At 51.4% G+C, this 25,038-nt stretch overlaps 1 protein-coding gene across 1 annotated transcript; it reads right to left on the bottom strand.

Annotated features, from left to right (window-relative positions):
• Positions 1–1,261: 1,261 nt before the first annotated feature.
• LOC102954314 (solute carrier family 22 member 20) lies at positions 1,262–25,038 on the bottom strand. Its single transcript, XM_042957579.1, has 10 exons — positions 24,664–25,038; positions 24,485–24,588; positions 22,881–23,035; positions 20,339–20,507; positions 19,707–19,830; positions 18,219–18,334; positions 10,683–10,897; positions 10,387–10,495; positions 9,989–10,192; positions 1,262–1,941 (listed from the first exon to the last, which is right to left on the bottom strand). The coding sequence occupies exons 1-10, from the start codon at positions 25,036–25,038 to the stop codon at positions 1,845–1,847; spliced, it is 1,668 nt and encodes a 555-aa protein (XP_042813513.1). The 3' UTR covers positions 1,262–1,844.

Below are 25,038 nucleotides of genomic sequence, written 5' to 3'. Positions count from 1 at the left end.
CTCAAACCCTGCTTTTCTCTCTCTAAAAAAAAAAATGGGGGCGGGGGGTGGGTAGGTGGGGAGAATCGTTAAAAAAAAAAAAAAAACAGGCCAAAATAGAGTCACTAAGCCTTACACCAACAAGCCAAGACTTAACCTAATTGCAGTTTTAGCCTTTCCCAGGATTGGAATTTTAAACCAATCAGTCTAGAATTTCCTGATCAACACTAGTGAGGTCATCTGCTTGATAGACCCCCCTGTCCTTCCCCCAAAGGAAGGTGGCCTTGCCTGAAATAATTTTTGGACGCTTAACTGATTGAGCCGCCTGGGGGCCTTGGCCGGTTAAGCGTCCGACTTCAGCCCAGATCGTGATCTCACCATTCGTGGGTTCGATCCCCACATTGGGCTCTGTGCTGACAGCTTAGAGCCTGGACCCTGCTTCAGATTCTGTGTCTCCCTCTCTCTCTCTGCCCCTCCCCTGCTCGTACTGTCTCTCAAAAATAAATAAATGTTAAAACAATTAAAAAAAATATGACCTAACTCTGTCTTCAAGGAGCCACTGAGTAAGTACGGAATGGATCCATTACAACACAGTAGGGAGAATGTGAGGAGAGAATCATGGGAGCCCAGAGGCAGGCAGGGGAGGTCAGGGAGTGCTGCCTGGAGGAGATGACTCCCAAGGTGAATCTTAAAGTATGATCAGGCACAGAAACTTTCCACCTTTCAAATTTACTGAGCTGTTGAGGGCTGTGGGTTGAGAAGAACTCAAACAGGAAAACCCACATAGAGGATCGTTGAATGAGAGGTTCACTCTATGGGAGGGACTGAGGAGTCGGTACCTCGAGGCTGATACCTTGGGACAGCTTTTTGGATTCTCATTCAAGCTCCCTCCCAAGGGCTAAGCTGCTGAAAGATGACCTTGGCAAAATGGCAGGTTGCAGTGGTTCCTGCCCACACTGTGATATTCTTACTTTTCCCCCCAGATTGTGCTTTTTCCTGGGCTTTAGGGGATGGGACACTGATCTCGTCGATTCCCTGGCCGCTCCAGGAAGAAGGGATTAGACAAGGAAATTTGCCCAAGACTACGAAATGAGCCAGGACTTGAATCCCTGGTGTAAATCTAATCTGAATTCCAGTGAAGGTCAAGGTCAGGGAGGCAGGCACAAGGTCAGAGGGATGCCGTCCCACACCAGGGATTTGTCTCTCTGCAAGACTTGTGGAGAAGCAAACCACATCCCATTTCTGCAAGGTGGTGCTGCGAGGAATGCAGCTGAGGGCTAGAGGTCTCTCCGTCTCCCAAGTCTGGTTTCACCGCTTATTCACCAACTGCTTATTAAGCACGTAAAGCACGTGCCACGTGCAAGTCCCACATTTGCTAGTTGAGAAGGTAAGTCACAGACACAGGGGAAGAGAGCTTTAATTGCATATGCGGCCAGAAAGAGGAAAGGCCCCATGAGTGGAGCAGAATGGGTTCTCAAGAACAAGCCGGGTGGGGCTGTTCCAGGGACAACCAGGGGTAGCAATGTCAGCCACCCTAACGCTGCCAAGACGGTGTTTTGAGGTGGGATAAGAATGAACAGAGGTCTTAAGGGGGCGGATTCAAGGACGGAAGGGAAAACAGTTCCTCCTTTGGTGCCTGGGCATATTTCTCTTGACTTTCTGCATGTTTGGGACGCCAGTTGGCTGCCGCTGGTCGGTTTTCTTCCAGTCGCCACAGCTCTGGTTTGTAGGCAGCTCTTTGGCACGGACTCGCCGGGCCACCACGGTCCTTGGCCAACCTCACCCCTGATCATTGTCAGGAAAAGCCCCAGCGGTGTCTAAACACCGAAGAAGGTGCGGCCAGCAAGCTCCAGGCTCTTGGCAGCTTAGATGGTTTCTTTGAGGGGAGAAGCTCCCAGCTGCTGGAGAGAAATTTCTTCCGTCTTCTCTTCTGCATCCTCCTTGCGAAGACCTTGTCGGACTCTGTTGAAATGAAAAGGCAAATGGAAAAATGAGACGGAGAGGCAGAAAAGAAGGGGTGAGAAGCAGACGGTGTGTGCGCAGCATTCATGGGTGTGTTTGTGCTACGTGCAAGGCATGCGTCGCTGCTGTCCCCAGGAAGGTGGGGGCCGCAGCAGCCCTCCCTCTAGTTCTCACGGGGCACCTCAGGGAAAGAGCGCAAGGTCAAAGAGTTTTCCAGTGAGGACGTGCCAAGGTCACCCAACTGGTGAATGGGGCACGAGGCTCAACGAACTTGCAGGTGCCGGGCTCGGCTCCCTGCGGACCAGGCGCTCCGGCAGAGACCCTGGGGGAGTGGGCACTACCAAGGTCCTTCTCCCCCAACCCAGGTAGAGAGTCAGCCATCCCTGGAAGCGGGGAGAAGAGTGAGGGGATGGGAGATGGCAGGGAGGTCACCAGGAAAGCCTCCAAGTCCGAGAGCTGTCCCTTGGGGCTTTCTGCTTGACCGGCTGCGGTTTTGCCCTTTTCTCTTTTATCCGTGTTTCTTTGAAAGGATCTGTGTCTGGGGCGCCTAGGTGGCTCCGTCGGTTACGTGTCCGACTTTGGTTCAGGTCATGATCTCACGGCTGGTGAGTTCGAGCCCCGTGTCTGGCTCTGGGCTGACAGCTGGGAGCCTGGAGCCCACTCTGGATTCTCTGTCTCCCTCTCTCTCTGCCCCTCCCCTGCTCATGCTTTCTCTCTCTCTCTCTTTCTCTCTCTCTGAAAAGAAATAAACATGAAAAAAAATGTTTCATCAGTGTTTTTATCCTTACCTTGTAACTCTTTTATTTCTAATCTCTTAGTTCAATCGTTTAAGCCATTTTTGTGTGTGATTATTGCTTCGATAATCACAAAGAAACACTTTTCTTCTCGCTTTGCTGTCCTCCATGTGTCTTTTCTGGACTTGAAGCCTTTCCTGACTCTGCCCCTTCGGTCCATCCAGCTTATCTGTTGTATCTGTTGTGTGCCTGCGGGGGCTGACGGACGGCCCTTATGTCCCGCCTGCCAGTTTCTCCCCAGTTCTGGCGATAGATTCCCCATCTCTTTCAAAGATAATTCCGAAAAACCCAGAGGCACACATTCTCCAGATCCAACTGCTACAATGGTTAGGCTTGCTCAATATCACTTTTAAAAGTCATCTTATGAGCAAGATGACCAGAGGCAGCCTGTTGTGTGACCCGAAGTCCATGGTCTTCTTTCTTTTTTTAATGTCTGAAATATAATATAGTCAGCGTTAAAAACATGCCGGGGTCAGCCATGCAACTGGTGTTCACCATGGAGGAGAGGGCGGCAGGAGGTCCCAGTTAACCAATGGCCTGGGCTTTGGCCTTGGTGGAGCGCCAGACCTCTTGCTGCAAGGCTGAGAGCCCATCCCCCATCCCTCCCCTCTCTAAGCTCCCAGTACCAGTGGGAGAAGCTCCATGGAAGGTCACTGATTGGATCCTTGGGACTTTGTCTAGGCCCTGCTGCCTCTCATCTGGGTCTTTCCAAGATCATGGCAGGCTTTAAGAAGCGTCAGACCCTTCCCTAGCTTCTAGGCCCCCAGAGGGGCTACCCTGTGTCTGGGAAACGACTTAACTGAAGGCTTATAAATGCTTTCCTTGTGTGCCTCTCCCCCTTAATTACCAAAGAAAACCTGCTCAATATAGACAACTTGAAGATAATTTTTATGTTGAAAAAATTTGTTTAAGTTTTATTTAAGTAGTCTCTGCACTCAACTTGGGGCTCAAACTCAGTCCCCCGAGACTGAGTCGCATGCTTTTCTGACTGAGCCAACCAGACACCTGGAGATAATTTTTAAAATGTAAACCAGCTAGGAAAAAAAATTAAACGTCACTCATACTTTGAGGCAACCACTGTCACCATTTTAACCTATTTCTTTCTCTCTTTTGAGCCCCTATTTTTTTGTTGTTGTTTTGTTTCTTTTTTGTTGTTTAGTTTTGTTTATTTATTTAAGTCATCTCCACACCCAGCATGGGGCTCAAACTCATGACCTTGAGATCAAGAGTCACATGCTCTACCAACTGGGCCAGCCAGGCACCCCTCGAGTCTCTATTTCCGGACATAATTAAAAAACTATCGGGGCACCTGGGTGGCGCAGTCGGTTAAGCGTCTGACTTGAGCCAGGTGACGATCTCGCGGTCCGTGAGTTCGAGCCCCGCGTCAGGCTCTGGGCTGATGGCTCGAAGCCTGGAGCCTGTTTCCGATTCTGTGTCTCCCTCTCTCTCTGCCCCTCCCCCGTTCATGCTCTGTCTCTCTCTGTCCCAAAAATAAATAAAAAACGTTGAAAAAAAAAAGAAACTATCATAATTATTTTAATATACTATTTAACCGTATATTGTAAATATTCCCATGCCCTCAAAAACTCTTCGCCAACATAACTTTTAATTATTGCACAATATATCATAATCTATTTAAATTGTTGGAGATCTGGAGAGTTGACATGTTTTTCCTGATACCTCAAGCATGGTGATGAATAGCCTTGTAAATAAACATTTATGTCACATACAATGGCCACATTTCAGCTTATTTCCTTAGGGCAGAATCCTGGAAATGTCATTGCTGCTTAGAAGAATATGAAAAATTTTCCATCTCGTGAACAGCAATGCCAAAGAAACTTCCAGAAAAGTTGCAGGACTTTCCTCCTTCCTGTCCCTACATCTTAATTGACTACTACTATGTTTCCTTTTTTTTTTTTTTTTTCCCTTATTGGGTATTTTAAAATGACCTCTCCCCTGTTTTAATTTGCATTTCTCTCATTATGACTGACCTCACTACCTCTCTTCTGTTTATTTTCGATCAGCATTTCCTTCTTTGTGAATGTGATAGTCTTACTTAAAAGGGTTTTTTGAACAGGGTTATTAGTCAACTGTTCCCTTGCTATGTCGCCCTAAAAATCTGGGGCATAAGTCCAACTGGGTCACAGAGGTTGACCCAACCCCACACCAGGCATTTAGGCCATTCTGAAGAAACACTATCTATCTAGTCTTGTGATTCATGAAGGATCTGGCAACTTAACATAGAAATAATTTATTTACAAATGGGTTTTCGTCAGCCTGTGAAGTGGAGGAAGTTCCCTTCCATCGTTACTCCGGGAACCAGCATTAGAAGGTATGTTACAGGGAATCCCTCTCAGCTTGCGGCCATCTTGGAGATGGGTAACTTGAACCTTGGACGAGCCATTTTCTTCTCTTAATCCTCGACACCCAAGGCCTGTGACCAGCACTCGTAATTAGTTGATGAGATTAGAAATTGAGGAAAACGAAATTGGCTGAGGAGTTCTTGAATTCTTATTGTCTCAAATATCAAAAACTCCGCTCGACTGACTCATGAGAGAGGCTATCTCTTGTCTCTGGTTCCCCAGCATCACTATTTCCTACCAAACCAGAACAAGCTGAGTCGTTTCTGTCTCATATTTGGTTGGAAGGGAATTGCCAAGAAGAGCTCCTTACAGGTTCCGGAAGAAGCCCATGGACCAGAACACTTGGGAACCTTGCAGGGACATACTGAATGTGGATCTAATTATAAGCCCCTCAGAGGTTCTAAAAATCTTAACTACAAGGAGTCCTACGGCTGACGGAACAGGTATCATTGTCTATGAATCTTCTCGGGGGAGATATTGCCCCCAGGGGGCAACAAGTGGTTCTTGGTACAGGGGAGGGGACAAAAAATCTGAGATATTACAATGGCTTGTGGTCTTCCAAAGGGTCACGGTTCGTGAATAGATACACAGTATATCTGTGGCATTAAAATGTTATTGGGAGGGAGGGGGTGTGATTAGGGAAAAAAATGTGTATGCAAAAAGGTCTCTGCAGTGGGGGTGGGGGTGATAATGTAGAAAGGTCTAAATTCCTAAACCCAAGGCCCCATTTAGGCTGAGATTTACTAATGCAAAGGAGACAGAAAGGGTTTTTAAAAATCAGATCACATCAATCCCTTCCTCCAAGTCCTGCGGTCGTTTCTCTACTGATTTAAAAGCCTAAATTCTCAGTCGTCTCTAGGGCTGCCCCTGCCCCTCTCCAGGCTGGCCTTTCAGGTTCATCACTCAGCTCCTCCCAGCTCTCTGGGACTTCAAGGGGCTTTCACTGGGTGTTCCCTTGTCCAGGAACACACGCCTGCCCTTCTCAGCCTGGCTCATTCCATCTCTCTCAAGTCTAGGGGCATCCCCAACCACTCAATTATTCTCTCTTTAAAAAAATTTTTTTTCTTTAACATTTATGTTATTTTTGAGACAGAGAGACAGAGTGTGAGTGGGGGAGGGGCAGAGAGAGGGGGAGACACAGAATCCGAAGCGGGCTCCAGGCTCTGAGCTGTCAGCACAGAGCCCGACGCGGCGCTTGAACCCACAAACTGATCGTGACCTGGGCCGAAATCGACACTTGACCGACTGAGCCACCACCCAGGCGCCCCTCGATTATTCTCTCTTAATTACATATTTATTTTTGTGTATTTGCTCTCTACGTGCCTCTCTTAACTCTGTAACCTCCAAGAGGTCAAGGATCACATCTTTTCTGTTCACTCTACACCGACACTGAGCACTGTGTCTGGCACACAGTAGGAACTCAGTGAATAATAATTTAATACATAGATCAGATGTCAAAAAGCCTAAATTACACACCAGCTCAAATCTTTGACCTCCAGAACTCTCCAAATCTCCCTGTGTCCTGCACTCTTCTTGGCTCACTTACGGCAGGGCTCCATCTGGACGTGCCCTTGCTTGGTGCCTACTCGAAAGCAGGCTTTGTTGCCCCAGATCTGGCTGTTTCCTCCTTAATAAGTCACAGGCTTCAATTTTGTGTGCAAAAGTTTATGTGAAATGCAAATAGACTTTGAGTGCAGCTAGTCTGCCTTTTGGCATGGTTACACTCGCTCAAGGGGAAGCATAGATGTGAGGATATGAGGTTGGAGGTCTATTGAGGAGAACAACAACCTGTGCCATCGAGAATATATGGAAACCTTTTTTCCCTTCCCCTCCTGAACAATTCAGTCTTCAAGCCATTATGGGGGAAGGGAGTTCAATATGAGAAGGCAGAAACTGGCGGTGGGGCGTGTCAGATTGAGGTTGGAGGTAATGGTGTGAGCTCATCGTTTTCAGTATGATCTCTGGATATGGAAAAACAGATACACAGGTGTGTGATCTATATGTATATTCATATATTCGCCGCTTCTGTTCCCTGAGAGGGCTTGAGAGTAGAAAACCCCCAGTAACGGTGAGCCCCTCTCACCTGGATCTTGGCTTCTAAATACGATTCTCTATTAAATGAACCAGGACGCTCAGAGAAATGGCCGCTCCCGGGACAGCCGCAGGGAAGCGATGAGCCTAGACTGTCTGGTTGTGCCAGAAAAGAGGGACGTGCTTAAAGAATTTTAAGGGAACACAGAAGTCAAAAGGGTCCTACTGGTCAAATTTGGAACAAATTGAGCAATCAAAATAATCAGGGTATAGGGGCCCCTGGCTGGCTCAGTCGGTTAAGCATCTGACTTCGGCTCAGGTCATGATCTCGCGGTTCGTGGGTTCGAGCCCCACGTTGGGTTCTGTGCTGATAGCTCAGAGACTGGAGCCTGCTTCAGATCCTGTCTCCCTCTCTCTCTGTCCGTTCCCCACCTCAGCTTTGTCTCTCTCTCTCTCTCAAAAATAAATAAATGTTAAAAAAAATAAAAAAGAAGTCCAGAGTCGGACACTTAACTGACTGAGCCACCCAGGCGCCCCGAGAACATCCTTGTTCTAAGGAAATACACACGCGAGGCTTTGGGAGAGATGTCTCAATGACTTTCTCTCCTGTGATTTGGACAAAAAGTTCCTTGTCTAGCACAGCAACATTTGTTGAGCTTAAGAGAGCTCCCTGCCTTTTTGGAGCTCACTTAGTTTTCCACACTCCTGGCAGGACCAGCTAGGTCAGATCCAGTCAGCAAATTGTTGTGGGAAAAATGGCCTTGTTATCAACTTTTATAAAAATTAAAATTATTTTTAGTAGATGGCCTCCATCATTTTTTAGTTGTTGGTTCATATCCATAACAACCTACGGTAGTTTTAGAATAAATGTTCCTGGCAGGATCAAAGGAAGCGGTGTTACCCCAGCTAGAATTTCATTTGGCATTGGTGGGATTTCTCTATAGCCAGGGAAAGCAAAATGTGATCTTAAACATGGCCGGGATCAGAACCATCGCAGTAACATCAGGGGAGGGCACTTCTCCGGCTGCATTTTCATGTACTTGGGTCCCTCAGGCAACATCTCGGAACACCTGCAAACAGGCTCTGGCTTGGGTTCCTGACGAATATTTGCCCAGCATCTGGGGCGTCTGGACCTATATCTGTAGTGTGGGTGGGAATTAAACAGGTAGTATGGGGAGGAACGTTCCAGACAGAGAGAACAGCCTCGGTGGCGTCAGGGGCCAGATCCTGGGAGCCTTGTAAGAGGTCAGATTTTTTTTTTTTTTTTAAGATTTCAGATTTTTAAAAAATGTTTTTATTATTTATTTCTGAGAGCGAGAGAGCTCTGGTGGGAGAGGAGCGGGGGTGGTGGGGGGTGGGGTGGGGACAGAGGATCCAAAGCGGGCTCCGTGCTAACAGCAGCCAGCCTGATATGGGGCTTGAACCCACAAAGCATGAGATCATGACCTGAGCCAAAGTCGGACCCTCAACCAACCGGGCCACCCAGGTACCCCGAGATTTCAGATTTTACCTTTAATGTAAAAAGGTGCCAGTGAAGGGTTCCAAGGAGGAATGGTGTGTTTCTTTACATGGCAAGCCTTTTGCACTAGTTGCTATATAAAGAATAAAGTGGAGGGGCACCTGGGTGGCTCAGTTGGTTAAGCGTCTGACTCTTGGTTTCGGCTCAGGTCATGATCTCACGGTTTCGTAGATTTGAGCCCCTCGTGGGGCCCTGCACTGACAGCACAGAGTCTGCTTGGGATTCTCTCTCTCTCTGTCTCTCTCTCTGTCTCTCTCTCCCTCTCTCTCTACCTTGCTCATGCTGTCTCTGTCTCTCTCAAAATAAGCTTAAAAAAAAAAAAAAAAGAATAAAGTGGAAGGGACAGGGGAGGCTATGAGGCTTGTATAGTTATCTAGACCAGGAGGGGGATGGTCACAGGGGTGACAGAGATGGACAGGTTCTAAAGACATTTTGGAGGCAGAATTGGCAGGACTTGCCAAAGCATATGTCCTTGTCCTTGATCTATGTGAGTCCAGCCCTAGGCCATGGCTCAGGTTAGATGTAGGATGCTCACGGGGGATTATTTTTATGTTTTTTTTTTATGTTTATTTATTTTTGAGAATGAGAGACACAGAGTGGGAGCGGGAGAAGGTCAGAGAGAGACGGAGACACAGAATCCGAAGCAGCCTCCAGGCTCTGAGCTGTCAGCACAGAGCCTGATGTGGGGCTCGAACTCACGGACCGCGAGATCATGACCCGAGCCGAAGTTGGAGGCTTAACCGACTGAGCCACCCAGGTGCCCCCACCCTGGCACTTTTAGAAACATTGCCAAAGACATTGTCACCTTACTCGGTGACCTCTCTAAGGAGATCATTAGAGACATTTCATCTGGTGCCAACTGTTGAGAAAAGTTTCACTTTCCCCAGAGAACTGGTATCACTTTTTCTCTCTGACAGTAGGACAAAAGTCATTAACGGGCTCTCCCTTTCTGTTGCCAGGAATCTCTGAGCCAAATTTGAAGGCCACCACGGCAGCCACACGGGCCTGTCTTTGTGTCAGGATGTGATACCTCCCCTCCCCACAAACTGCCATCCCTGCTTCTCTGCCCCGCTTTACTTCAGCTCACATTCCTGCTTTGCCTGGTCCACGGTTTATTCTGGGCTCTGTTTTGACACTGGTTGCCGGCTCTGTCCTTGTTGAACGCTAAGCCGAGATCCCAGACACAAGCGCAGGCGTGGCCTACGCGAGTCTCCCAGTACGGCCCCACTCGCCATGACATTGTAGCAGCCGCAGGAGGACACTCGTTGCCCCGGGTTGTGTCACGGGGGACCTGGGCCTGTCTGGCCACCCCCACCCCACTGTCCCCAGAGGCTCCTCACCTCCTCTCCATGGCCTCGATGGTCTCCACCAGGGGCGCGTTGCGGGTCTCAGCCAGGAAGCAGACAGCCAGGCCGGCCAGGATCGAGGTGGCCCCGAAGCCCAAGGGCGGCAGGACGGTGATGAACTCCCCAAGCGTGGTGACCAGGGGTGCAGTCAGACCCCCAAAGCGGGCACTGACCGAAGCAAAGCCCATCCCCATCTGCCTAGAAAGTGTGGACCGGTCAGTGGCCATGGCCCAGACCTCCCAGAGGGCTGGGAGTGCCAGGGCCTGGGTGCCAGGGGGCAGAGCAGAGAGGAGAGGGGGTCCTGCTTCAGCAAGCCCAGCAGGTGTCGACCTGGAGCTCCCGGGCCTTCCAGGTCGGGGCAGGCGCTGCTCGGCTTCTCCCCATGCACCCACCTGATCTCTGTGGGGTACAGCTCGCCCGTGAACAGGTACACACAGATGAAGGAACTGGCCAGGCAGCCTTTGCCGAGTGCCGCCTGGGCCATGCGCAAGGCCTGCATGTCTGTAGAGGGGGGAGGCAGAGCAGAGGGTCGGGGGTGCTCGGAGCTCCAGAAGGGATCAGGGAGGCAGAGGGGGTAGTGGAGGGAGCAGGGCGCTCAGGAGGGGCTGGGGCATGGAGAGGAGGCAGAGGGTGAGGCTTGGAGCCTGGAAAGGGGGGAGGGAGGCCGGGAAGGTGAGGGATGGCTCACCTTCTGGCACAAACATGTTTGCGATCACCATGAACCCCGCCAGGAGGAGGAAGGAAGCCACTGTGGCCCGGCGGCCCACGTAAATCATGGTGGTGGTGGCTACCAGCATGGCCGGGATGTCTATGACCCCAAACAGGACCTGGACCAGGTATATGCTGAGTCCAAACTTCTGCAGGTCTATGGCCAGCCCGTAGTAAGCCAGGGAGTTGGAGAACCTGGAAGAAGCAGCAGAATGGTCCTGCTCCAGCCCGGGGTTCACTGTTCTGGACCCGGGGGGACAGCACACGGGATGAAAGACACAGGACTCCTCTCTCGGGGGAATATCACCCGACTTCCCGTTCCCCGCCACCAAATCCAAGTCTCTGACTTGAGTCTTAGAGCCCTGGTCCCTCCCCCCGCTTGCCTGCCCAGCCACCTGCTCCCCCAAGCCCGTGGGTTCTGGAATGTGAGTGTTCTCCCCTGTCCCCTCCACCTCCAGCCCTCAGTGGCTGATCTGAGCTTCACGTCTAAGAGCTGGAGGGAGAAAACGAGAGCCTTCCAACAAGGCAAAGACTCCACGGGACCCCCACCGCGTCTCCCAGCGTTTACCGAGAAATCGGCACCTGAAGATGGGCTGCTTCTGGCAAGGGGGTTTACGGCCAATCTGACAGCAAAGGGGGGTAGAGTTCCCACACCCGGTGGGGGTGGGGGTGGGGGTGGGGGGGGGGTCTCCGCGGAAATTTACGACATCCCTGTGGCAGTGTCTCAAAGAGACATTTGTACATACACGTGCATAGCCGCGTTATTCACAACAGCCGAAAGGCAGAAGCAACCCAACTGTCCATCAACAGATGAGTTGAGACACAGCGAGTGGCGTATGAGGCCAATTACTCAGCCTTAAAAAGGCAGAAATTCTGGCACGCCCTGGGTGGCTGCTTCGGTGAAGCGTCTGACTCTTGCTTTCGGCTCAGGTCATGACCCCAGGGTCGTGGGATCGCGCCCCGCATCAGGCTCTTCACTGAACATGGAGCCTGCTTCAGATTCTCTCCCTTTCTCTCTCTCTCTCTCTCTCTCTCATCTCTCTCCCCGCCCCCCACTGTGCCTCTCTCCCCCACTTGTGCACTCTCTCTCTCACAAAAAATAAAAAGGGAGTAAATTCTGACACGTGCTCCGACATGGATGAAGCTTGAGGTGAAATTAACCAGTCACAAAAAGATAAATACTGTATGTTTCCGCTTCCCCGAGGTCCCCAAAGCAGACAAAAGTAGAGACAGCCTGAAGTAGAGACGGAAAGGAGAACGGCGGTTGCCAGGGGCCGGGTGGAGGGAGAATGAGCGCTTGTTTAATGGGTTAAAACAGAGTTTCAGTGTTGCAAGGTGAGGAGGGTTCTGGAACACAGCAATACTGAACTGCACACCCACAAACGGCCAAGATGCTAAATTTTGTTACGTGTATTTTACCACACTTACGAAAAGCGAAACAAAACGAGGTCCAGAGGAAGGGGGCTTGGGGTTGACGACCCTCATGAAGCCCTGTGGGTCGGCCTGGTTTTGCTGCCGACGGACCACATGCTGACCACATGGCCTCAGGAGCGTATGGGGAGGGGAGGTGGGAAAACAGAATCCGGCGGTGGGCTCTCCCCAAGCGGGCCTGGCATCTGCCCCCTTCCCCCGACAGAGAAACGCCTACCATCCCTCCCACCCACCCCAGCCACAGGAGTCAGGGGAGATGGAGAAAAAGCAAAGACGCTTCTGGAAAGGTGACACGGTAATTCTTGTTGGGAAGGTCTGAGGGAGTCCACGGGAAATCCGGGTCTGATTTCTCCTCCCAGGTGGAGCTGAGAGGCAAGGCCGCCAACATACTATTTTGAACACTCTGGAAAGCAAACAAACCCAGGATAAAACACCCTGTGGCTCTTAATACTGAGGGGAAGGCAGCGTGATGTAGGCTTTGTTTGCTATGCTTTATGATTTATTTATTTGTTTATTTATTTTTTTTAACGTTTATTCATTTTTGAGAGACAGAACAGAGCGTGAGCGGGGGAGGGACAGAGAGAGAGGGAGACAGAATCCAAAGCAGGCTCTGGGCTCTGAGCTGTCAGCACAGAGCCCGAAGCGGGGCTCGAACTCACTGACCACGAGATCATGACCTGAGCCGAAGTCGGACACTTAACCGACTGGGTCACCCAGGCGTCCCTGTTGGCTTTAGCGTAGATACTTTGACCTTGGGAAGACCAATTCTGCCTCATCAGTCTCCTTACCTGCCTGGACATCAGGGGCATTGCTCGGACCCCCTCTCGATGTCCTTCTGTCCCCACCCCGTCCTCCGCCGACCCTTCCCTTCTGGTGGGCTCCTTTTGCCTCGGCTTCCCGGACGCTGAGCCCTCATGCTCTCCTTCCCCCTCTGTCTGCTATTTCTCTGTCTTCTTCCCCCTTCCTCGTTCTCTCGGGTGTACACGTTCCTGCCTTTCTTGCTTCACACCATGGAAATAAATGTTCCACCACGTCCGGGCACACGGCCGTGAACAAGGTGGACGTGGCCTGCCCTCCTGGGACTTCCGGTCTGGTGGGGAGACAGGCATTCTGGGAAGGAAACCGCGCTCCTCTCCCCATCGTGGAAACAACTTTGTCACGTTATCCAAACACAACACAATTATCCTTCGTGTTTCCCTGCCTTGCCGTCTCCTGAGCGAACACTGGGGCTCCCTTCCTAGTAAGGCCTCCAGAGCCCCTGGCCTCCTTTCTGGCATGGTTTTGGCAGGAATGTGGGGCAACCTGGACCCCAAGGACAGCAGGGAAGGGCTCAGATGAGGACAAAGACTCTCATGGAAAAAGCCCTGGACTCTCACTTTCCACCCCTCTCCTCATCTCCCCTCCTCTGCCCAGGGGTCTGCTGCAAGGCCATACCCCTCCCCCATGGCATTTCGGAAAGGCTCTCGTATTTCAGGGAGGGGTCATGGATGGAGCCTGGCTGTCTAGCAGCTTTTTTTTTTTTTTTTTAAGTTTATTTATTTGGAGAGAGAGAGAGCAGGGGAGGGGCAGAGAGAGAGAGAGAATCCCAAGCAGGCTCCGCGCTGTCAGTGCAGAGCCCGATGCGGGGCGCGAACTCACACACTGTGAGATCACGATCTGAACTGAAATCAAGAGTCGGACGCATAACCGGCTGAGTCGCCCAGGAGCCCCGATCTAGCAGCTCAGTATCTCTGTCCCCCTCCAACCAAAACAGTTTGCTCTTTATCATGTGCCCTATTTTCATCTTGGGGTAAGAATGACTTTCCAAGGGTGGGGAAGACAAAGGTCTCATCCCTGCTCCCTTATGTGAAACCGGTCTAGAGTCCGACAACCCCAAATGATATTTTTCTCCTCGTGGCCCCTGCAACCACCACATCCTGTGTCATCAAAGATGGTGAACCTAGAAAACTCTTGACTGGGTCACATGAGGCTGTGACGTCAACAGGAAGAGGAGGGGCCCAAAACAAAGACAAAATTCGTACATGCCTCCTAGTCATCTTATCACTTAAGAAATGATGAGGGGTTGGGGCGCCTGGGTGGCTCAGTGGTTTGAGTGGCCGACTTCAGCTCAGGTCATGATCTCGCGGTCAGTGAGTTCGAGCCCCGCGTCGGGCTCTGTGCTGACAGCTCAGAGCCTGGAGCCTGTTTCGGATTCTGAGTCTCCCTCTCTCTGACCCTCCCCCGTTCATGCTCTGTCTCAAAAATAAATAAACGTAAAAAAAAAAAAAAAAAAAAAGAAATGATGAGGGGTTTAGGGGTTCTGTGGGAGGAACTGGGGGCAGAAACCAATTTATACACTTTCTCTTATCTCGTATCACGTAAGGTAACAGTCACAGTCTCCTGGGATTAGGACAGGGATCGATACTACTCATCAGTTAACTATATACAGAGAGAACATATGATTAAATAAATATAAATATATATTTGTATTCTGGGTAGAGTTTTTGTCGGATGTTGGTTTTTCTTTTTACATTTTGGAAAAAGTTTATATTCACAGAAACTTTGAAAAGTTAGATTAGACGCCTTTGGGGGGGGTCGTTATTCAGCCCCCCACAAATAGTATATTCATACAGTGGAATGTTACACAAGGAATATAACTAAGTTATATCCTGCAACCTGGAGGTGCCTCACAAACATGATCTTGAACAAGAGAAACTAGTTGCAAAAGAGTACACGCTGGGGGCGTCTGGGTGGCTCAGTCGGTTACGCATCTGACTTTGGCTCAGGTCATGATCTCACAGTTTGTGAGTTCGAGCCCCGCGTCGGGCTGTGCGCTGACAGCTCGGAGCCTGGAGCCTGCTTCGGATTCTGTGTCTCCCTCTCTCTGCCCCTCCCCTGCTCGTGCACACGCTCTCTCAAAGATAAAGAAATCAACATTAAAAGAGAGAGAGAGAGACCAAAAGAGACTCTTAACAATAGAGAACAAACTGAGGGTTGATGGAGGGAGGTGGGTGGGGGATGGGCTAGATGGGTGATGGGCATTAAGGAGGCCACTTGTTATGATGAGCACTGGGTATTGTATGTAAGTAATGAATCACCAAATTCTACCTCGGAAACCAATATTGCGCTGTATGTGAACTAACTAGAATTTAAGTAAAAATTCACAAAAAGTATTGCAAAGCTGCTATGTGCCATGAGCTGGATTCACACAACACTGTACAGATATTTACATATGTGATTAAGTTATTAAAAGTAAGCAGCACGGGTGCCTGGGTGGCTCAGTCGGTTAAGCATCTGACTTCAGCTCGGGTCACGATCTCACATTTAGTGGGTTCAAGCCTCGCGTCGGGCTCTGTGCTGACGGCTCGGAGCCTGGAGCCTGCTTCTGATTCTGTGTCTCCCTCTCTCTCTCTCTGCCCCCTCCCCCTCTCATGCTCTCTCTCTCTCTCTCGAAAGTAAATAAAACACCTTAAATTTTTTTTTTAAATTCTAATCTTCACAAGCAACTTATGTGGTAGGTACTTTTATGACATCAATGTTACATATGGGGAAACTGAGGCACAGAGAGGCTAAGTAACTCGCCCGAGATCACACAGACAGTAAGTGGCAAGAGTTGAGATTCTAATCCAAGCGATCGGGTTCCAAGTCCCGCCTCTTTTGTTTTTGTTTTATTTATTTATTTATTTTTTAAATTAAAAAAAATTTTTTTTAACATTTATTTATTTTTGAGACAGAGAGAGACAGAGCATGAATGGGGGAGGGGCAGAGAGAGAGGGAGACACAGAACCGGAAGCAGGCTCCAGGCTCCGGGCCATCAGCCCAGAGCCCGACGCGGGGCTCGAACTCACGGACCGTGAGATCGTGACCTGAGCTGAAGTCGGACACTTAACCGACTGAGCCACCCAGGCGCCCCTTGTTTTATTTTTTTAATCGAAGTACAGTTGAGTCCTGCCTCTTAACCAACACACTGTGCTGCCTGTATGTTTCTGAGCTGTTTGAAAAGAAAATATTTTTCTCAATGAGTACGCCGTACGTTTTATCTAGGAAAAAAGCCAGCGAAGAAAGAGAAATGCAAGTTAACAGAAAGCATTTACAACAGAAGTTTGTGAAAGTCTACCAGTTCCTCCCCACCCGCTGAAAACCGTCTGGGCGGCCCAGTCACTAGCTGTCCAAGTTCCTCCCTTTTAACAGAAATGGGCCTTAGCTTATTCTTCCCAGAGGGATCCAAGAGGGGACTTTCAACCCTGGAACTTTTTGGTTTCTTTGTTTTTTTGGTTTTTTAAGTAGGCTTCACACCCAGAGTGGAGCCCCACGTGGGACTTGAACTCACGACCCTGAGATCAAGACCTGAGATCAAGAGCTGGACGCTTAACTGACTGAGCCACCCAGGCACGCCCACCCTGGAATTTTTAATTTATGATGTTTCTTCCCAGTGGGAAGAAGACAGGAAAGTTGGAAGCTCGCAGGCCAGGGGAAAGCCTGGGTCAGCTGGGTGACCGCGGTAGGGCGTCCCTTCCCTGACTTGGGTTCCGAGGAGTTCTCTGGCTGCCCAGAGCCAGAACTGCCCCACGGGCAACACTGTTGGGGCAGAAGCCCTCTCAAGGTCCAGAGTGGTGGACCATTCCACATTTCCACTGCACAGCAGATACAGTTCCAGACTTAAATCAGAGAATAGAATCTACCTGAGCACTTAAACCCCAGCCAGGTGTGGGGTTATGTGTCCAAAAGTTTTGTTCTCTCTCTCATTCTCTCTTTTATTTTTAAACACTTATTTAGTTTTGGGAGAGCGCAAGCAGGGAAGGGGCAGAGAGAGGGGGACGGAGGATCCAAAGCGGGCTCTGTGCCGACAGGCTGACGGCAGCGAGCCTGATGCGGGGCTTGAACTCGTGAACCGCGAGATCGTGACCTGAGCTGAAGTCAGACGCTCAGCTGACTGAACCACCCAGGCACCCCCAAACGTTTAGTGCTCAAAAGGACCTTAGGGGTAGGTATCTAAGTAGAAAATTGCGGCACCAGGAGGCTGGCTGGCTTGTTCAAGGTCACCCAGGGAGTCTGTCTTCTATCACTGCCTGGCTGGTTCCCACTAAACCCGAGGGCTGGGTCTGCTCCAGAGAACAGGTCATTCATAGCCTGTGTTCCCTACTTCACAAATATCCCTATTTCACACTTACTATTATTCTGTCAAGTGAAATGACAATGGTCCCCTCCCATTTTTTAAATCAGCTCCTTATCTGAGGATTTGCCAGCTTCCAGTCTGTGCCAAGGGGAACGGATCGCTTTTGTATTTTTACCCATTAAAAGAAACTTTTTTTTAATGTTAATTCATTTTTGAGAGAGAGAGAGAGAGAGACAAAGCATGAGCAGGGGAGGGGAAGAGAGAAAGGGAGACACAGAGTCTGAGGCTGGCTCCAGGCTCTGAGCCGGCAGCACAGAGCCCAATGCGGGGCTTGAACTCGTCAACCGTGAGATCACGACCTGAGCCAAAGTCAGATGCTTAACCGACTGAGCCACCCAGGCGTCCCTGTATTTTTATCCCTTTTACATCTTCAGGCCCATCTACACAGCTGCTGTGAATTTCTTCCTGCTCACGTGGCAAACTCCACAGCCATTTTGTAAAATCCCCCTAAATGCCATTTCCTGCATGAAGCACTCAGCATCCCCAGCCAAGAGAACTGCCATAAGGACACTTGTCATACCTCATAGACATTACCGTTTCCCTGTCTGTCCCCTTCTGGACCCCCAAGTGTTTTTCTAGAGTGGGACACTTCCCAGAATCTCCTGGAGAGCCCCAAGGGCATATCAGGATGGGACAAGGTGCATTTGGGAAAAGCTGTGTGGGTGATTTCAACAGGTGGCCCTCCACCAAGGTGAGACCCACTGCCCAGATTTGGGGTCCCTAGGTCAGCCCAGATGTCTCATCTATGACCACATATCAGCGCCCAGCAGAGGGTCAGAGGACCCTAGAGAAAGAGTATGAAACAAGATTGAATTCACAAGGCTCACCTGCCTGTTACGTTAAGAGTATTTAAGAACAGACTTTGGAAGTGGGGATGAAAGGCATGTCCCGGCCTCAGGTCAAAGACTTGGGCTTGAGCACATCACCTACCAGACCACCATGAGACAGCACGTGATCTTTCGGATGGCCGGGGTTCGGAAGAGGTCCAAGACTGAGTTGGAAGGGCAGACGCTTGCTATTTCACTCTGGATGTAGGAGGTCACCACCTGGGCAAGGAAAGGTTGATCAGCAGAAGGGAAGGATCTGGGATCCTATCTTCCTGCCAGGAGTCCCTTCATCTGTGGAGAGGAAGGTCAAGGTTGAGTTCTCTGGCAAGATGGCTGTTTCTAGTCTCCTCTCTGTCCTGAGACCAACGGCCCTCGACAGATTGTGTCCCGAGCTTTAGAATGAAGCAGAGGCTCTCATGCGAGTTCCAAGACTCCTGAGCTGCCTGCTGCTTAGGCTGAAATAGCCACCTGTGGTTCAAGAGAGACCCTCATGCCTCACTTCTGGTAGAGGATCTGAGATTGGCTTGGCCAGTGGTCAGGGGTAGGGGTTTCACGTGGTTCTGCCACTCCCCACCGTGTGTTCTTAGGCAAATGACGTGATGCATTCAAACTTCAGTTTCCTTATCTGCTACAGTGACAATTAAATGAGATAATGGGGGCACCTGGGTGGCTCATTTGGTTGAGTGTCAGACTCTTGATCAGGTCACGGTCAAAGGAGGGTGGATCAAGCCTGCTTAAGATTCTCTCTCTCTCCCTCTGCCTCTTTCCCCCACTCGTGTGCTCTCTCTCTCTCTCAGATTAAATAAATAAATAAATAAACAAACAAATAAATAAATAAATAAAACTATGTACCTTACATGGTGCCTAACACGGGGCTCGATAAATGGTACTTAATTTATAATAACTGGTGACTGTCTTATAAATGGTAATTATCTTATGAGGGTATTTATAATACATGGTACTTTTATTATTGATTCTTTGATAATTTCACCTTATGATTTCTATGTTAATGTTTTCATTTTATTTTGTTATTGTATTTAAGTCTCAGCAAGGCGTCGATGGGAATGCGGTCCCCCCCCCCCCCCCGCCCCTCCATGGCATAGATGGATGGCCTGATCAACAAAGCAGTTAAATTATTTATCTCAGATCACACAGCCGTTCGATGGCGAACGTTTTGGCCAGACCGGAACTCATCCTACTCTGCTTATTCCGCCGCCTCTCCACCTGGATGGTGGACGAGTCCTGGGAAGCTACTAAATCCTGGTACATCTTGAGGCCGGCCACCAGCAAGATTAGAAATGGTTCCTACTCTGGGGCGCCTGGGTGGCGCAGTCGGTTAAGCGTCCGACTTCAGCCAGGTCACGATCTCGCGGTCCGTGAGTTCGAGCCCCGCGTCAGGCTCTGGACTGATGGCTCGGAGCCTGGAGCCTGTTTCCGATTCTGTGTCTCCCTCTCTCTCTGCCCCTCCCCCATTCATGCTCTGTCTCTCTCTGTCCCAAAAATAAATAAAAAAAAAAACGTTGAAAAAAAAAATTAAAAAAAAAAAAAAAAAGAAATGGTTCCTACTCTTCCTTGCACCCTTGCTGCCCACCTCTTTGGTCAGCCTTTCCCCTTCCTCCATTCTCCCATTCATAACAGCCACCTTCCGAAGGTTCTCCACAGCTAGCTGGGACTTGCCATGGAGCAGGAGCCATCGGGATGACTCTGGCAGCCACCTGTGACAAAAAGAAGGACGAAGAATGGCAGCGTTGAGCGGAACCCACTCTCCAGACCCAAGTACACCTTCGTTCCCCTTCCTTCGGACCCTGAAAGGTGACCTCTCCCGCTGCCTGCTGAATCCGGATGACTGGGACATGCCAGCTTGCCTTTTTCAGCGCGCACCAGACAGGGAATCCCTGAAGGGCATCTAGTAACTTCCACACATCCAGTTTTGAATCTGGTTGTGACGCTGGTGTGTAGCTTAAATGAGGCACGGGCCCTCCCTGGGCTGTGCCTCGGTTCCCCACTGGTTGTGAGTTGCAAAGGAACTGATGAGGCAAAACCGCTGTAATATTCTGGAGCCCCACGCTAGTGTAAGGGATTTTATTGGAGCTTCCCGATAAGCCACGGGCCGTACCTGTGAGCCCATGGCCTCCACAGGCATCGACCCTCTTTCGTGGGTCACTGCATACCCCAAACTTGTCATCCGCCCCACGCCCCACGCCCCTCTCTGTCAGGACATACCAAGAATAGAGGAAGAAGATGAGGAAAGGAACAGAGACAGCAAACTGTAGCCACCGCCAGGGGCGGATCACGTATGCCACTCCGGCCAGGATGAGCTGACCCAAGGTAAAGGAGTATCCCAGCAAGACCCCCGCCACGGTCCGGCCCCGGGTGGGCATCCACTCCACGACTGCAGAGAAAAGCAGGACAGGATCAGTGGGACTCATAGCCCACGGGGTTGTCTCATTCACCTGTGCCCTTTATAGGGACTCTGTGGACACCTGAAATTTTTCCCGAGATCTGCTGAGACACAGGGAGCATCAAAGAATCAGACATAACCAATAAAACCACAAGGATGTTAGGAAAAATCACGGCAGATTTTTTTTTTTTTTCAATCCTAGAGTCAGGAAAAGCTTTTCTAAGAAAGTCACAAAACCCAGAAGCAACCAAAGGGAAGATCAACAAAACTTGACTCTATAAACACAGGAACGTCTGAATATAAACAAACACAAACAAACACCATGAGCCAGGTCACAAGGTCAGCAAACACAAGCAAAGGAACAAAAAATTTGCAACTCAAATTACAGATAGAGGGTGAATTTCCCTAACATTGGACCGGTTCCTACAAATCAATAGGAAGAAAAGGCAAAACAAACGAACAAAAAACAGGCAAAAGATGTAGATGGTTGGTAGGAAAGGAAATAGAATGGCTCTTAATTACATGATTGTTTTGTAAACAGCAAAACTTGGGAACAACCTACAAGCCCATCTATGGGGGACTGGTTGAATCATGCACGCTCTTAGGAGGCAACCACAACAGATTAACGAGGACACGTCTTCCCCATGAGCAGCCAGCTCCTGTGTCCATCGTGTGTCCAGGCCATCAGCAAATCCTGTTGCTTCCACGGGCAGAATCTAGCAGAGCCCCTCCTGCTTCCTCCTGCTACCCCCTGGCCCAAGCCCGTCTGCAGCCTGCTGACCGGCACGGGAGCCCCGGAACTGGCCCCCACGGGGATCCTGGCAAATGCTAAGCCAGATCCTCTCCGCAGCTCGGGATCCTCGAGTGGCCCCCGTCTTGCTCAGAGTGAAAGCCAAAGTCTTGTAAATGGCCACAGGGCCTAAAGGTCTGCCCCCCAACTCCCTGACCTCATCCATCACCACTCCCCTGCCCCCTCCCCACCCCGTGCTCTGCTCCAGCCACAAGGACCCCCTCCTCTGGAGCCCACTAGAAACACACACCCCTGGGGGTCTTTGCCTGGAATGTCCTTCCCCCCAGATAGCGGCAGATGCCCTCCCTCCCTCCTGCAAGCTTTACTCAGTGACCCCTCTCAGTGAGGACTTTCCCTGGCCACTGCCCCCTCCCTCTGCCCCCCACCCCAAGCTTATTTCCTTTGCGGGCTTTAATTTTCTCCTGTAGCACTTATCACTTTCCAACATACTATATAATCTACTTATTTGTGTTACTATCTTTCTTCCTGCACAAGAGCACGGGCTCCACGGGAGCAGAGATCTGCCTTGTTCGTTGCTCTGTCTCTGGTGCTTAGAGGAGCATCAGGTACACGGCGGTGCATGGATGTGTGTGGGGAGGGGTGTGTGTATATGGGTGCATGTGTATGTAGGGGTGTGTGTGTGTCATAGAGGCGATTCTAGCATGAGATGGGCCATGCATGTCCATTCCTGCCTTCAGATCCCACGGGCTGTGGCTTGACACCCCATCCCGAAGGCTGAGGCGAGTGGGCTGGGATTTGCTGGGATCCTGAGTGAGCTCGTGCAACCTTCGATGTCCTGATTCAGGGAGGGGGGCTGTCAGGTGCGCCGGCCTGGCACCTCCCGGTTCTCCAGCCCCAAGATCTCCCCCACCCCTGAAACGAAAGATCCATTCCGTCTTTGGCAGCCGTCTGGATCCCTCAGAACCTCCCTGAGCCTGTCCCGGGAGCAAACTAAGTCATCAGCAAACGCAGGTGGCTAGCCTGCATCCACCGTGGGTTTCCTGCTGCCTGACAGTGCGCCAGGCCAGAGCCACCGGGAGCTGCCTGAAACCAGCCTGGAGTGAGGACGGACCCTGTTACTTCGGCCTGGGGCGGGGGTGCTGGGTGGACGTTCCCACTTGGCTTCCAGGGCACAAGGTCTCCACCATGGCGCTATGGAGTCACCACCTTTGCGGCCTGGGTGAACCCTGCCCCTTTTGGAGCCACATAAGCCCCACAGCCTTGGGGGCCACTGTATCTCACCTCCCTTCTGGGTCCCCGCCCTGAGCCCACAACGAGTCTGGCATACAGTAGGCGCTTACTAAGTGGTTATCGTTGACTTATTCACACAGGAAATAACTCAACCCTCTCAGCATACAGGTGGGCAAATCGAAACCCAGGGTCCACAGCTCACTGCTGACAGGGCCATGGTTGAGAGCCCAGGTCACCCAAGAACCCCAGGCTGGGGGTTCTGAGTGGAGGTTACCGGGTGACACTCCCAACACAACACAACAGGAAAGACTGCACTAATAGGGCGGCCATTCCCCCTTCCACGAGCCCCCCTCCCCGCCAGGCCCCTCCTCGGCCGGACTCACCCAGGGAGAGGGAGTTGAGGATGATGCCGGAGAAGGTCATGCCCATCAGGAACCGGAAGACACAGTAGGCACCGAAGGAACCGAAGTATGCCGTGGCGGCCCCCGAAACTGCCAGCTGCAGGTAGGACCAGACCAAGGGGCCCTTGCGGCCCAGCCTGAGCCAGGCGCCGGGCACGAGGTTAGGGTCGGAGGTGGCAGCAGCAGGGAGGGCAAGAGGAAGTGCCCCCCAGGCCCCTCCCTCATAACAGAACATCCGCTGGGCCCCAGGCCCTGGAGGCAGAGGTTGGTCAGGGAGGGAGAAGCGTGGTGTGGAAGAAAATTGAAGACGCAGGGATGTATTTCCTCTTTGGCCCCTTCACTCGAGGAGTATCTCTGCCCCCCCACCCCTCACCTCCTAATCTTCAGGCTTAGGGAAAGGCAGGGATTCTGCCAAGGTCCAGAGGCAGGCGCAGCAGGTGAGGAGAGGGTCCCCTGTGCGAACTTCTGGCTGGCTGGAGGCCTCACCCCGGAAGTCACGGGCCACTGGGAGCAGGACCCCCGGGTCAACTCTTCATGGAAACTGGTCATGTTGGGAAGGCCAGGGTGGGTTGGGGCCTTGTCACACCACAAAGGGGTCAAAGGTCAGGGTTCAGGGTAGCAGGGTTATCCCAGTCTGGTTCTGACACTGCCCCGTTTTTTCAGTGAGGGTCCAGGGCCAGAGTTTTCTAGCTGGGCTGGGAGGGCCGCAGGCTATCAAGGGGGCGGGCAACATTTCTTCTCCACACACCCCATGATACACTCACTCATTCAGTCATTCATTCTTTTTGTGGGGGAGGGGGAGAGAGAGAGGGCGGGGGGGGGGGAGGGGCAGAGTGAGAGGAAGACACAGACTCCCGAAGCAGGCTCCAGGCTCCGAGCCGTCAGCACAGAGCCCGACGCGGGGCTTGAACCCACAGACCGCGAGATCATGACCCGAGCTGAAGTCGGACGCTTAACCGACTGAGCCACGAACGCGCCCCGGGGAGGGGTCTCTCTAATGGAATACGCAGAGGCCTCGAAGTGAAGAAAAAGCCGGTCACAGAAGCATGCGTGGGGTGGGCCAGCATTTGTATAATGAAGGTGGGACAGAGCAGGTGCCCACGTGTCCATGTTGGCTTGGACTGCATAAAGTCATAAACCATCGCCGGTAGGATGCACAGAAACCAGGCTGCCCTCTAGAAATTACTGGACGGCGGGGCAGGAGTGGGAAAGGGACAGGTCCCTGCATGCTCTCTCCTACCTTCTGGAATTTTGAACCGTGTGAATGTGTTATGTATACACAAACAAGCCTCAATAAAGGAACGTTAGGGGCGCCTGGGTGGCTCAGTCGGTTAAGCATCCGACTTCAGCTCCAGCTCAAGGTCTCACAATTCGTGGGTTCAAGCCCCACGTCGGGCTCCGTGCTGACAGCTCGGAGCCTGGAGCCTGCTTCGGACTCTGTGTCTCTCTCTGCCCCTCCTCCACTCGTGCCCGGCCTCTCACTCAAAAATAAATAAACATTAAGAACTATTTTTTTTAAATTACAGAAAAAAGAAAAATTAACGAAGAGGCTCAGGTGGCTGGGACCCTCCTCCCTAAAGGCTCACCTGTCCGCGAGGCCACCAAACACGATGGCGCCCACCAGCACGCCGGCCATGTAGATGGACTGAGCGAGGTCGCGGAGGGGGCGGGCCTCACACACCAGATCCCACTGCAGGGGAGAGAGGGACGCTCCAGCCTCGGCCTCGGGCAGCAGCCCCCCACCCCGCCCCCGGCCCCCGCTGACCTCCACCACGATAGTGGACGGGAAAACGCTGCGGTCATAGACCCAGCCGTCCCTGCAGCCCTCTGTGGCCGCCCCGCGGACAGACGTGTTGGGGCTCAGGAGGGCCCACTGAGGCTCCTTGAAGCGCCGGCATGGCTCGGGGTCCCCCAGGCGGTCCAGGGGTACGACGGCCCTGAGCCAGGCCCCCGAGTCGTTGGTGGCGGCCGCAGTGTGGTTGGCGGGGCCTTGGCAATGGTGGCGAGGCACGGCAGCCGTGAAGTTCTGCAGGAAGTTGTGACAGGCCAGCAGGCTGCAGGGCAGCAGCAGCAGGCCCGTGTAGATGACCTGGAAGCGACCCACTCCGCCTAGGCGGTCCAGCAGGTCTGTGAAGGCCAT

Source organism: Panthera tigris, chromosome D1 (assembly GCF_018350195.1).
Source record: "Panthera tigris isolate Pti1 chromosome D1, P.tigris_Pti1_mat1.1, whole genome shotgun sequence".
In the NCBI taxonomy this organism is placed as follows: domain Eukaryota; kingdom Metazoa; phylum Chordata; class Mammalia; order Carnivora; family Felidae; genus Panthera; species Panthera tigris.
The sequence above is the reverse complement of the archived record's forward strand: the minus strand, read 5'-3'. Positions and strand labels throughout refer to the sequence as shown.

Coding starts and splice junctions, on each gene's coding strand:
- LOC102954314 (XM_042957579.1), bottom strand. CDS start 25,038: ATGGCCTTCACAGACCTGCTGGACCGCCTAGGCGGAGTGGGTCGCTTC. Junction 20,508..22,880: donor CCTCAACTCCCTCTCCCTGG/GTGAGTCCGGCC, acceptor TTTTCTCTGCAG/TCGTGGAGTGGATGCCCACC. Junction 18,335..19,706: donor GGGAAAGGCTGACCAAAGAG/GTGGGCAGCAAG, acceptor TTCCTTGCCCAG/GTGGTGACCTCCTACATCCA.